This window comes from Cucurbita pepo, chromosome 18 (assembly GCF_057944985.1).
Source record: "Cucurbita pepo subsp. pepo isolate OVF chromosome 18, ASM5794498v1, whole genome shotgun sequence".
NCBI lineage: Eukaryota > Viridiplantae > Streptophyta > Magnoliopsida > Cucurbitales > Cucurbitaceae > Cucurbita > Cucurbita pepo.
In genome coordinates, this window is record NC_141815.1 from 10,849,460 (window position 1) to 10,862,246 (window position 12,787).

General features: G+C 38.0%; 3 protein-coding genes across 8 annotated transcripts; 2 read left to right on the forward strand and 1 right to left on the reverse strand.

Moving 5' to 3' along the window:
* Positions 1-92: 92 nt before the first annotated feature.
* LOC111779573 (small ribosomal subunit protein RACK1) lies at positions 93-2,191 on the reverse strand. Its single transcript, XM_023659636.2, has 2 exons — positions 1,198-2,191; positions 93-414 (listed from the first exon to the last, which is right to left on the reverse strand). Exons 1-2 carry the CDS (start codon positions 2,077-2,079, stop codon positions 313-315), a joined length of 984 nt encoding a protein of 327 aa, XP_023515404.1. The 5' UTR covers positions 2,080-2,191; the 3' UTR covers positions 93-312.
* Positions 2,192-3,977: 1,786 nt separating this feature from the next.
* On the forward strand, positions 3,978-7,620 carry LOC111779572 (peroxisome biogenesis protein 3-2). The gene is made up of 8 exons (XM_023659635.2): positions 3,978-4,316; positions 4,435-4,496; positions 5,365-5,526; positions 5,624-5,823; positions 5,910-6,040; positions 6,359-6,486; positions 6,732-6,959; positions 7,147-7,620. The coding sequence occupies exons 2-8, from the start codon at positions 4,456-4,458 to the stop codon at positions 7,403-7,405; spliced, it is 1,149 nt and encodes a 382-aa protein (XP_023515403.2). The 5' UTR covers positions 3,978-4,316; positions 4,435-4,455; the 3' UTR covers positions 7,406-7,620.
* A 774-nt stretch (positions 7,621-8,394) lies between these two features.
* On the forward strand, positions 8,395-12,766 carry LOC111779571 (cyclin-dependent kinase D-3). 6 transcript variants are annotated; one of them, XM_087119681.1, is made up of 9 exons: positions 8,395-8,689; positions 9,180-9,478; positions 9,588-9,696; positions 9,933-10,058; positions 11,040-11,275; positions 11,357-11,677; positions 12,030-12,175; positions 12,276-12,357; positions 12,488-12,766. In XM_087119681.1, the coding sequence occupies exons 1-7, from the start codon at positions 8,585-8,587 to the stop codon at positions 12,103-12,105; spliced, it is 1,272 nt and encodes a 423-aa protein (XP_086975807.1). In that variant the 5' UTR covers positions 8,395-8,584; the 3' UTR covers positions 12,106-12,175; positions 12,276-12,357; positions 12,488-12,766. The 6 variants fall into 6 exon arrangements, with proteins under 6 accessions (XP_086975807.1, XP_086975808.1, XP_086975809.1 ...); XM_087119682.1 differs by having other exon boundaries at positions 12,280-12,357; XM_087119683.1 differs by having other exon boundaries at positions 12,054-12,175.
* Positions 12,767-12,787: the final 21 nt, after the last annotated feature.

The following is a 12,787-nucleotide window of genomic DNA, read 5'->3' on the forward strand; positions in this document are numbered from 1 at the left end:
GAAACCTTAAATTAACCAAATGATGATTAATAAGTGCTGCAGTTGTTAAATTTGAAGATATGGCAGGACATATCCGTGAGAGACTATGATGGTGGAAGAAAATAACAGAAACTTTAAACCCTGAATTTTGGCATGTATCTCAAAGACAAAACATTGTTGACCTCAAAAATCATCTTCAACATCAAATTTAAAAACCAAATGATTCATCATATCACTCCCAGCAAAACCCTAAAGAAAATTCTAAAGACTGATAAGGTTTTTCTTCTCAAAATAGAAACAAAAAAGTGCATCTGCAAATAATCATTGATATTTCTAATAACGACCAATTCCCCAAACTCTGATGACTCCATCTGTGTAGCCGCTAAACAATGTGCTCCCATCTGCGCTCCAGCTCAAACTTGTGCAGTAGATATCCTGCAAATCCATCATAAAACTTGAATCAGATACACACAGAAAAACCCTCATCAAAGGACGCACAGGTTGAAATATGAAGAAAGACTTCGCTTGTTTCCACCCAAAAATCACCCTTGTGAAACAGATCAAACATTCAAACAAAGAGAAACAGAACGTTCTCAAGACCAACTTTCTATACCACAATTTCAATCAGAATCGATTTAGAAGGAATTATCACACTAGAATCTTTAATGTCAAAGAAAACAGCAAAAATCATTTGCAACTGATTAAAGACCAAAAAAACAAAGCAAAATCTGTTCATCGTTGCATACATATTCTCTAAAGTTTGCATAAAATAAACCAAACTCACTTCATTCACGGAGTAAAAATGAAATATTCAGAGGTACAAATAAAATCGCCAGACAATTACAGAAGGAAAGGAAGACTAAATCAGTAATCTATTATGTATGCACTTCCAGTGGTTAATGATAATAACAAATCAATATGGAAGTTTGAATGTTCAAGCGATGGCTCTGTATTTAGTGTCATGATTAAGCTCTGAAAAGCAGTTCCAGAAAACAGTGTAGGACAATATACCAATTATACAATCCTACATACTTCAAGACAAGCAAGCTAAACGTTAATAACACGACATACTACTAAGACAATGTGATCGGTAATTTCAAGAAGACAAGAATAAATGGTTCAATCGTCAACGACCGTAGAAAAACAATTGAAATGCCTCGAGTTATCATGGTGGACTGAAAAAAAAAGTACAACATGACAGAGAAAATATGAATATACCTTAATCTTGTTGGTAGTAGCAGCATGGGTATCATCAGTTTTCTCCGCCTCGGTTTTCAAATCGACTTTCAAGTCCTCAACAATACTCTTGCTCTCCAAGTCCCAGATCTTAATACTGCTCTCAGTAGCAGCACATAGCCAGTACCTGTTGGGGCTGAAACAAAGAGCATGGATAATGGATCCGGCATCCAGGGAGTAGAGCTTCTTACCCTCAGCCAAATCCCACAGCAAAATCACTCCGTCTTTGCCACCGCTGGCGCACAGTGAACCATCCGGTGAAACAGCCACTGTGTTGACATAACCGCCGTGTCCAGCGAGAGTGACTCTCAACTTGCAATTAGTCAAGTTCCACACTTTCACAGTCTTATCCCAAGACGCCGAAACAATAGTTGGCTGGAGCGTGTTAGGGCTGAATCTGACACAGCTAACCCAGTCAGAGTGAGCGTCACCATCCTGGATTGTGTACTTGCACTCACCGAGAGTGTTCCATAGCTTAATCGTTCGGTCGCGAGAAGCCGAGACGATCTGGCGATTGTCGATGGAGAAAGCGACAGAGAGAACATCCTTAGAATGTCCAACAAATCGACGGGATGTGACGCCGGTGGCAAGGTCCCAAAGGCGGAGCTCGCCGTCCCAGGAACCAGAGAGAGCGAACTGACCATCGGATGAGAGGACAACATCCTGAACAAAGTGAGAGTGGCCATTGAGTCTTCGTTGAGGAACACCGTAGGTCTTCTCCTCCTTAGTAAGGCGCCACAAGATGATGGATTTATCACGGGAAGAGGTGACAATCATATCGGAATTATCAATCGGAGTGGCTATGGCCGTCACCATGTCGGTGTGAGCCCTCATTGTGCCCCGCAGAACAAGACCCTCCGCCATTTCTTAGTGTGCTCTGGTTCTACGCCTTCGGCTGTGTGAAGATTGTAAATTCGTGAGCGGTAGAGAGGAGGATGCAAGGATTATGAGAATTTATATATAAGGAGCAAGTTAGGGTTTTGGGAAGCCGACCGCACACAGGCGGCTTGTAACTTGAAGAACCCTAGAACCCTTTGGGCTCTCTCAAAACTCAAAGCCAATTTTTTTTTTTTTTTTTTTTTTTTTTTTTTTTTGCCTCAATTTTAATCTTAAATTAAAATATGAATGTGAATAAGAGATAAAAATTTATTAGGAGTAGCTTTAGGGACAATACCAACAATCCCGAACAGAGTAAGAAAGCTCGAAAAACTCTTAAAACCTAATGACTCCTTGAGTCGACCACGGTTGGGTTTAAGGGTCAGCTGCATATAAACTAAGAATATCATCATGTGTTGAGTAGACGACCTCGTACACTAGGTAGTCACTCTATTATGTGAAAGACGGCCGATGTAGAGTAAAATTCTTTGAAATTACACGATGGAAGAGTTGCATGCCAAAACAAAGAAAAGGGTCGAGCTCGTGACATGTGAAGAGTTAACCAAGAAGCGGGAACAATTACTCACCTAGCCTGAGTTCACGTTAAGAACTAGCCACTCTCCCAAAGAGAATGAACCATTTGTCAATCCCTTGATATGGAGTGGCCCTCGAAGAATTGCCCCTTGTACTGGTAAGTGAACTTTGGTGTGCAATTGATGACGTGGGCGGCAAAATATTTGATTGATGGTGAGAACCTTTTCGTGCCTCACCGCCTCGTATAATCACGTATCCGTGAAAAAGTTGCCCAACCATTAGGTATGATCAAGATCAAGGCTAAAACGACTTGATTCAAAGGCTACTAAAAGATGTGAGGTAAATGAAGGCAAACCCCATCGGTGAAACCTCTGTCGAATATATGTTCACAACCAACTCCCTAAGCCCATAAGTTGGAGACAAACGCTAAAGAATCACGTAATGCGTTCAAAGAATGTTCAATCCCTTTAAGATATATGACAATGACACGTGAAATGACTCTACACACCTTTATGATTAGTATTAGGGTCGATGGAAGGTCGAGCAACGAGAATGCCCAATCATGGAGCACCAAAACTAACTATACATGGACATTGGCCAAACAATAATAGTCGCTGAATGAATGAACTATGTGTATAAAAGTGCATGTTCGTCTAACCCATCATCACTATAATGTCACTCGATGACGTATGGGTCCAAAAACCCACTTCAATAAACCAACAACCCAACCCAAAGCAAAGTGGGACGACTCGTTAGTGTTATGGATGGTTCAAAACTAAGGCCCGTAGACCCATCAAGTCCAAGCAACTCAAGAAGGGTAAAAAGCCCCGTAAACTCACTCAAACTAAAGGTGAGGAGTACGAGGTGAGGGCATCTACCTAATGAGGAAGGGGACTTCTCGAGTCGACCATGGGTGAGATTGCAGATTGAATTCCCTCTACTTGATTTTGGTCTTGATCGATTAAAGGTACAACGTCAATACCTATGTTGGATGCCATAATGAATTGAAAGACACACACCTCATTAAAGACACACAATTTTTACTATCAAACTTCTACGATACTCTCGTCCATACTAGACTAGTACAAGGTCCGTTTTGGCCTGTTACGTATTTAGATTCATGATTTTAAAACGCGTATATTGTGAAGACGTAGAGCCCTACTTCGACCCGCTCTGATACTGTTTGTAACATTTTCAAAGGTTTCCACACCTTTACGAAAAATTTTGTTGTCCTCTCGAACCAACGTGGGATGTGTATGGTATTTTGAGTGGGGAGTATGGGGAGTATGTTAAAAAGGAACATATTTTATGTATTTGTGTGCCGACATTCCGTTATCAAGTAAGGAAGGAAATGAGGCAAAAAGAAGAGAAGTGTAGGAAGAGCAAATCCAAAGGTCTAAGTTGAAGAGGTAAGGGATAAAAACCAAAACATTTATTAACCATTGGATCGATCAAATTGGTCACTCCTCCCGGAGTGCAGCTTCTCCGCCATCTTCAAGCGCCAAACCCTCGAATTTCGCAACCCCAAGGAGACGAAGAATCTGTGTCGATTCAAAGAGGGGAAGACATGCTTCCTTCTGCGCTTGTCGAGTCGCTTCCCATTTCGCCTCTTCCCTTTTGAAGTTGTGGGAATTTCGAGTTTTCGCGCCTTATCGTGGACTTGCGCGTTTCTCCATCTCGTTTCCTTCTAGGTCAGCGGTAGTATTGCCTTTTTTTAGCTTATTTGATGATAGTTTTACGTTTTGTTTCTGGTTTACGAAGTTTTTATTCTCATCTCAATTTTGGTTTTGTTTCAAAATGGATTTGCAGACCACGAAGGCATGGTGATGGATGTTCGGTTTAGTTCGTGACTCCAAAATGTTTCCTATAAGGTCAATTCTCATGTTTCTGTTGCATTATTTCATATGGCTTCCCTTATATTGCTATTGATTGAAGGGGCCTTCTTCTTGGTATTCTTTTTCCCTTGATTCTGCTATCTGGAAGATGAATTTGGCTGTTTATGATAGCTGGTCTAAATTTTGGTTATTTCTTTCGGTTGAAATGCTCCAATTCTCTGATTCGCGACAGTTGAGATTAGGAAAGTACGGTTCGTTTCTAATTGATCAGTATAGAATGAACCATTTCACGTTCTCTGATGATAAAACGTTTAAAAATATCTTTTAGCTTCAACCTATTGGTCTCAAAATATGGTTTGGGAATGCAAAATGATGTTGAAGGAAGATTTTGAAAGTTAGCGATTGCAATATTCTATCACAAAAGAAGGAAGAACACTGTTCTAGAGATATTGAACACAAAAAAAGATTGAGAATGAATTCCTTACCTTCTTTTAAAAATGCTTCTCTGAAAAAAAGTTGGTATTAGATTCTTGCCAACCCATCTTAATTGGGATCCTATCGTCCAACAACGAGCATGTGACTTGGAGAAAGAGTTTACTTAGGGGAATATGGATGGCTGATTTGGGTTATTGGAACCTCAATTTTAGAAGAAATCAAAGAGACTGAAATTCTTGAATATGAATGTCTTTCTACTGTCACATTATCTTCAAGACAGGACCAAGGGGTTTGGAAGTTAGAAGCTATTAGCCTTTTCTTTGTTAACTCACTCATAGCCATCTCTCCCCACCTAGTCTTGGAAAATCGCCATAGCTTTACTAGTTAATTTAGCGGTTGATACTTTGAAAATTGTTTGGTTTCTCCCATTTCATCTTGTCTTATTATTTCTATAACATATTGCGAGCAGGGATTTCTGGAAAAGGTATAAGAGGAAGATTTTAATTACAGCTGGAGTTTTAGGAAGCGGGTATTTTCTGTACCGACAATATGATTATTACAGTCGAAGGCTTCATGATATCCAGAAAGAGTTGGATAATGAACGTGAAGCAGATGAGCTCATTAAAGCTCAGTTAAGAGATGCTTACTTTTCTTCCCTTTTTTTTTTTTTATCAGTATCTGTTTTCTGGGTTCTTTAACTTTTGTGTCTGTCGGGTTTGTTCATGCAGAATACAAGCTCATTTTGAGAACATTCAAAGAATAGCTGATACGACGACGTTGCCTCATGCTTTACAACATTTACATAATCGGATAGAGGAAGATTTGGATCTTTCACACCTGACAGAGAGATTAATGATGGGGAAGGGCGAGCCAAACACTTTGACATTAGCTGAGAAACTTGATTTATGGGAAAACCTCAAAATACTAAGTATGAAGCGACCTCACTCTGGTGTTTATATTTTCTGGTTTTTAGCTGAATACAGTCGCCTGACATGGTTGGAATGTGTTTTCCAGGCTTCACAAAGATGGTGATATCACTCTGGGCAATAACTGTGTTAAGTTTGTACATTAGAGTTCAAGTCAACATCTTAGGAAGACATATGTACATCGATACTGCCCGTGGTCTTGGTAGCTCCCAGTTGCTTGTAAGGCCTGCTATTATTGCTACTTCATACTTTTATGAACTGTTTTCAGCACTGTCGTTCTTGGAATTACCACATCCTGTTTGATAACAAATTCTTTTTTAGCCTATGTTTTTTCTCCTTAATTTATAACATTTGAATTCTTAACCGAAATATATGCCAATCCTTCGGCCGGATGAAGGCTTCTAAATATGATATGAGATATTAAATTTATCGATATCATAACTAGAAAGCCTTGCGTGTGTGTTACTGTTTAGTTATTTGTTTGACTCCTTGTTCTCTTTTCTCTTATATTGGTCCTTGTGGTTCTTAATTCCGCAGGAGGAGGCTGATCTCATCAATAGAGAAGACCAACAGAAATTTCTGGCCATCTCTGATTTTCTCTGTAATTATGGTCTGAATGCCTTGATTCCTAAATTGCAGGTAGCAGTAGGAGAAGTTCTTAAGAGGTAAGGGGTTTGTTCGACTATAATTTCAGAAAAAATATTTCCTCGAGACTAAACGAGGAACCTGGTTGTGAAATAACAGGGTTGTTCCGAAAAAATAAACTGGCAGCATAGTTCTCCCAAAACATTGTTTGAGAATCTTTTACAGAGATTTTGTTTGATCGATCACAACTATGCCTTGTATTACTAGCTCTTTCGATACTTTCTCAGACGTGATTGATATTCTTTGTTGATTTTCTTGGTTGCAGAAGACAGTTGCGAGATGTCTTTAATACAACCGTACTTCGTGACACTACTACACAAATAATTAAAATTTTCATGAGCACAGGAAGTCCCCATCATTGGTTGGACTACTTGATGCCTGGGGACAATCAATCTAATATTACAGACACGCTCTCCACTGACGACGATGCAGCTGCCCGAAATTTCAACAAGTTTGATCAGCTCATGATGGAGACTAGAGCAGTACTGCTAAGGTATGAGTATTATAAATCAACACTCACCATACTGAAAATAGAAGTCCCTCTTTTTTCAGAGAATTCATTTCAGCTGAAATCATGCTTTCCTTGATAATGCATGGTTGATTACACAGTCTTAAACTTTCAATCTTGATTCTGTCTCTGAAACATAAACCATCATCTTTTTCTCCTTCATTGGATTCAGTGCCGAGTTCGGGAGTGTCGTCGAGAGATCGTTAGAAGTGGGAGTCAATGGATTGATGGATGAAATGGAGGCTTCAGTTGCTGGAGGCAGCAGCAGAACATCAGGAATACCCCTGGCTAGGCTTGTGCCAAGAGTGGCCCAGATGGGGCTATTGCTCCTTGAAGATCCAATAAAAAGTAGATTCATCAAAACGATAAGAGGTATACCAGAAGTGGAAATCTTTTTTACTCTTCTTTATGCAAATATGCCTACCTCTTAGAAAGAAAGACCATGGCATGGCATGGCTTGGCTTGGCTTGGCTTGGCTTGGCTTGCACATTCTTGTCATTTCATTAGATTCTGGTTTTGTTGTGGGGGTTACACATCCATATAAGAAGTCTCTGGCTTCCTTTCTTCCTTCTGTCAGTTGAAAGGAAAACTTAGTGTAAGATAGTGACAATTTATTTGATAATAATTTGAAATTCTTTCAATTTCATGTTTCTGGGTTTCTTTATTTTGATATGAATTCCTTTTTGTAGGTCTTTTATTTTTATTTATCACAAATCTTTTTAGTTTAGTTCCTTAAATTAACGTCTACCCAATGCGTTGGGTATCGAAAATAATGTATTTTTGCTCTATGAAGAGAAATCGTCAATCTTAAAGCCATTTACTTTATGCCCGTTCGATAAGGTCATGTTTGGTTTTCGGTTTTTGAAAACTAAACCTACGATTGCTTTATTCACGTAATTGTTTCTTTGTTTTATCGTCTTTACTTTAAGATATTGAAAATTATTTTTTTAGAATTAGCTAAAAAATTGTAAATTTATGAACTTTGATGTTACTCTCGATCATGATGATTTTATGATCATGGTAAACGAGTTTATGATTTTGCGTCAATGAACTTTTGAATTTTTTATAAAAATTTATAAACAACAAAACTAAAAATCTAGGAGTTTTATTAGATATGTTTAATAAATTAATTAATTTTAAAAAATTTAATATACAAAATTTATTATTTTTAAATTAAAAATTTGTAGATTTATTAAAAACTAAATACACGTAAATCTTGGGAGACGATTTTGGGCCATGTGGGCCGGCCCAACATTTGTTCAAATCAAGTGAGCATCTATTAAACAATGAATCTACTTGCCCATTGGCCAATGGCGGGAAAACAAGCGGCAAAAAAAAAAAAAAAAAGAAAAAAGAAAAAAAAAAAAAAGAAAAATCCTTGAACAGCTGAAAGAAGCTGCTTTTCCATGCTCTCGTCTTTCTATCTATCTTCATCAGCTTTCTTTATGCTACCAACTGAACTGCACACTCACCGTGTCCAAACCCTAATTTCGTTGGATTTCCTTGGAGAATTGTGCCCCAGATAGTTCTTCTTTATGAATCCATGTGTCTGGCATGAGAAGATTATCGCAGCTGAGAAGACGTTTTGAAGGAGTAAATTGGAGGCAGCAATGGCTGAGCTCGATCCATCAAAGAAAGTGGCCGATAGATATTTAAAGCGTGAGGTTCTCGGGGAGGGTACCTATGGTGTTGTATATAAGGCTATTGATACTCAGGTTGGTCTTTGACTACCCTTTTGTAATATGATTCTGCATCAAGGTGGTATGCTTTCTTTGCGTGATAAGTTAATAACGGTTTGATGAATATGAAATAAAGTATGCGGATGGAAAAGAGAGGGGTAAGTCGAAAAGTTAGAGCTAAATTCACTGTAATTGATTTGTCGATGATTTTGAGATTGCTATGGCAGCCATGGCGACTGCTTCTGGGGCTATTTGGGGCATTTCTTCGAGTTTTATCACTTTGGCTATGTTTCAATGTGGTGGAGTACCCGGTGCTTTTGCCCTAAGATTCAAATTTGTTTTCCTGAACTCTATCTCACGGTAGCTGAATAGATGTCTGGACTTAAGGCGTTAGTTCTTTTGTTTACTTGAAATTCCGATTGTTAGAAGCTTGAAAATAAGAACTTAAACTATATATTCAGTTTCTATTAAGTCAAGAAAGAAGGGTTTTCAACTTGATTTATCCACGTCCTTTTTTACTCTTTAGACAGGTCAGACGGTTGCTATCAAGAAAATTCGGCTTGGGAAACAAAAAGAGGGAGTAAATTTTACGGCTCTTCGAGAAATCAAGCTGCTTAAAGAGCTCAAAGATCCAAATATAATTGAGTTAATTGATGCATTCCCTCACAAAGGAAATTTGCATCTTGTATTTGAGTTTATGGAGACAGACCTTGAAGCTGTTATACGTGATCGAAACATATTTCTTTCCCCAGCTGACATAAAATCATTCCTTCAGATGACGTTGAAAGGACTTGCTTATTGCCACAAGAAATGGGTTTTACATAGGTACCCAAATTTTGTATGATTCTATTATTTTTGCTGTTTAGCTGTTCAAATTATATAGCATCTGGATACCTATGCTTTACTTTCTATTATGCTTGCTTGCACTTTACAGGGATATGAAGCCAAATAATTTGTTGATAGGATCAAATGGTCAACTAAAACTTGCAGATTTTGGTTTGGCTCGGATATTTGGGAGTCCGGATCGTAGATTTACTCACCAGGTATACTTCTTCTCCCTCTTTTGCATTATTGATAAACGCTGGTAAAGATTTATTGCTTTGGAATCTAAATTGTCATGTGTAGTAGGTGGTGCTTTTAAACCTGGGTGTATTCAATGACCTGGTTTCATATTATAGATGGTTTTTTTTTTTTGTTTGCTCGATGGTACAGATAGTTCACCCCTATCCCTGAATTTTATTCATCTCATTCTTAACACATGTCTGAATATTCATAATAGGTGTTTGCTCGATGGTACAGAGCACCTGAGCTATTGTTTGGCACTAAGCAATATGGCTCTGCAGTTGATGTTTGGGCAGCAGCTTGTATTTTTGCTGAACTATTACTTCGTCGACCTTTTCTTCAGGCAAGTCTATATTTGTATCAATAGACGATCATTTACATGGTGATGGCTGATGTTTAACCCATGAGTTGTTCTACCTTTTTCTGCTTGTATCAAATAACTTCAGTACGAACTTAGTCTCATGCATTAATCAGTCTTTTTTATTCATATCGGTACCATGTTGGTGCTCAAATTGGCATGCATACAATATATGAGATTTTCACGTTGTGTTTGTCCTTTTTACCCATTCTATTCTTTTCCTACTAGCAAACTGATTTGACTTCAATGCAAGCTCTCTTTTAATTACAGCCACCCAAAGTATATTTTGAGCTTCCAATTAAGCATGGTACATCCACATGGTTGTGTACGTACAACTCTAGCTTAGAACTAGTTGCATACAATAAATTATTAATCTTCTATCTATTTTGGGCAATGAATTGGCCCCTGGGTTCTTGCTGAGTGTGAGTCATGTCGTATGCAATGATAAACATGTTTCTATCAACATGGCTAGCCTTGCATTTCCTACAGTGCATTAGACTTTCCAGGGTGTATTTTAGCATGAGAACTGATTTTGCTAATACCAATGAGGGAATATTTATCTCACAAATTTAGTAGCCCTTCGTTTATTAAGCTTAAAGTTAACAAGCCTAGGTATATATCATCTGTGTATGGATTCTGAGAAGAATGGACCGTAGAAACCTGAGTTTTTGTAGATGGTGTTGTTAGCATGTGGCATAGAGGTAGGTTCATAGCTTTAAGTTGCAAACTTGTATCTTCTTAACTTGATTTACCTTCAGATGTTATCCATTTGTCAATGGTTCGATAACTATACTCTTCTGAGAGCCCTAGGGCTTGGTCACTGACAATTTTTTTCCGTTATATTTTAAACCTGTACTTGCATATTGTTCTTGGATTCGTATTATTATGTAAAAGAGATCTAAATTCAAAATTTTGGTTTCTTGTATTTCTTTTGATTGTTTGTTAAATCGTTTCTTTCGTTGACAGGGTTCAAGTGACATTGACCAATTGGGGAAGATCTTTGCAGCTTTTGGAACACCAACGCCTTCTCAATGGCCTGATATGTTATACCTACCTGATTACGTGGAGTTCCAATATGTTCCTGCCCCTCCCCTACGATCATTGTTTCCTATGGCTAGTGATGACACGCTGGATCTCCTATCAAAGATGTTTGCATATGATCCAAAATCTAGAATTACCATTCAACAAGCATTGGAGCATAGGTTTCCTTTTTAAAATATGAAAATATAATTTAGAAACATAGAGCTGTTTTCGATAAGTTGCTTACAGTTTTTCTTTTGTAGATACTTCTCATCTGCACCACTTCCCACAGATCCTAGTAAGCTTCCAAGGCCTACTTCAAAGCAAGAACCTACGAACTCTCGAGGTTTGGACTTAAATTCAAATGAGGCTCCGGCTGTCCTCTCTTCTCCAAGAAAGTTGAGAAGAGTAATGCCAGATCGTGAGGCTTTTGAAGGAAATGCATATAAATCTGATAGGCTTGATGACCATGTTAGTGAGCGAGAGGCAGCTGCTGGAAATACAAGCAAGAATGAAGCAGTGCCTATGTCGTTGGATTTTTCTGTTTTTGGTGGAAAACCTCCAAATAGACCTACAATTAACAGGTAAATTTTTCTTAGCGTAAATTGCTTAACCGATTGTCTACCTTAGGGGTGGAGAGAACCCTCCCTAAGAAAAGACTACAACAAAAAAAGCCCTCCAATTTCTAATAATCAACGCAAGGCTATAAGAACACCATAAATCATGGGATAGCAATCTTAAAGGTTCCCACAAATCGTGAGCATAACATGCAATCATAGATTTAATTAATAAATGGTGATACATTAGTTCATGAATCAAATCCCGCTGAGAGGAAAGAGGCAGGTTATTTATTTATTTATTTTGAATAAGAAACGAAAATATGGTATAATATTTAAGTATAAATATAGTTTTCATGACATCTAGAATTTTGAATAGTTTGTGTTTTCCCTTCTCTTGCAGTGCTGACAGATCACATCTTAAAAGGAAATTAGATCTTGAATTCCAACAATAAGGATATTCTGTATCAGTGTACTGCAATATGAATTTGGCCTTTCAATTGAACACTAGCCTACATCTATGAGGTACGTCTTTCGAGTTTTCGAACTTGAATTATTCTCTTCTTGCTCTGAAATCTCTATGATTGATTAGTTTTCCCCCCTTTCCTTGTGCCTTCCTTGCTAGTTAGTATTTAAAAGGGTTAGTGTTCTTCTCAAATCAGTGCTTGGAGAAGTGAATCAAAATTTCCATATATTTAAGCAACATTGTAACTCTCTTAATAGCTCCTCTCTTAATATTTAGATTGGTTCAAGATTTCTGTTCATTCACTCCTTAGCTGGCTTAGATAAAAGAATATTGCTGAATATCCCCACGATTGCTATTTGGTTGTTTTCCAGGGAAAATTGTGGAGTTACTTCCCAAGTGAAGGCTGCCGGATGGGTTCATCTTTTACCCTCTTATCCCCTCATGCGACTGCTAAATTATACGGGTGTTCCATTATGTAATATCACATATAGCTAATTGAACTTGATTCATTTGATCCCTTATCAAAATGTTTGATACCCCTGCCTTGGACCATTTCTGCTACAATTCTGTTTGGGAAGTGTAACACTTACAGCTTCGAATCATTATTCAGTACACTAACAAAAAATGAAATAAAATTTATACTTGTGCAAGGATTCTCTCATATCTATTCT

Excerpts from the sequence above, each read along its gene's own strand:
- LOC111779573 (XM_023659636.2), bottom strand. The coding sequence starts at position 2,079 with ATGGCGGAGGGTCTTGTTCTGCGGGGCACAATGAGGGCTCACACCGAC. Across the intron at positions 415-1,197 it reads CTACTACCAACAAGATTAAG|GATATCTACTGCACAAGTTT; the intron begins GTATATTCATAT and ends ATGGATTTGCAG.
- LOC111779571 (XM_087119681.1), top strand. The coding sequence starts at position 8,585 with ATGGCTGAGCTCGATCCATCAAAGAAAGTGGCCGATAGATATTTAAAG. Across the intron at positions 9,479-9,587 it reads AAGAAATGGGTTTTACATAG|GGATATGAAGCCAAATAATT; the intron begins GTACCCAAATTT and ends TGCACTTTACAG. Across the intron at positions 11,678-12,029 it reads AATAGACCTACAATTAACAG|TTTGTGTTTTCCCTTCTCTT; the intron begins GTAAATTTTTCT and ends AATTTTGAATAG.
- LOC111779572 (XM_023659635.2), top strand. The coding sequence starts at position 4,456 with ATGTTCGGTTTAGTTCGTGACTCCAAAATGTTTCCTATAAG. Across the intron at positions 6,487-6,731 it reads GTAGGAGAAGTTCTTAAGAG|AAGACAGTTGCGAGATGTCT; the intron begins GTAAGGGGTTTG and ends TCTTGGTTGCAG. Across the intron at positions 6,960-7,146 it reads ACTAGAGCAGTACTGCTAAG|TGCCGAGTTCGGGAGTGTCG; the intron begins GTATGAGTATTA and ends CATTGGATTCAG.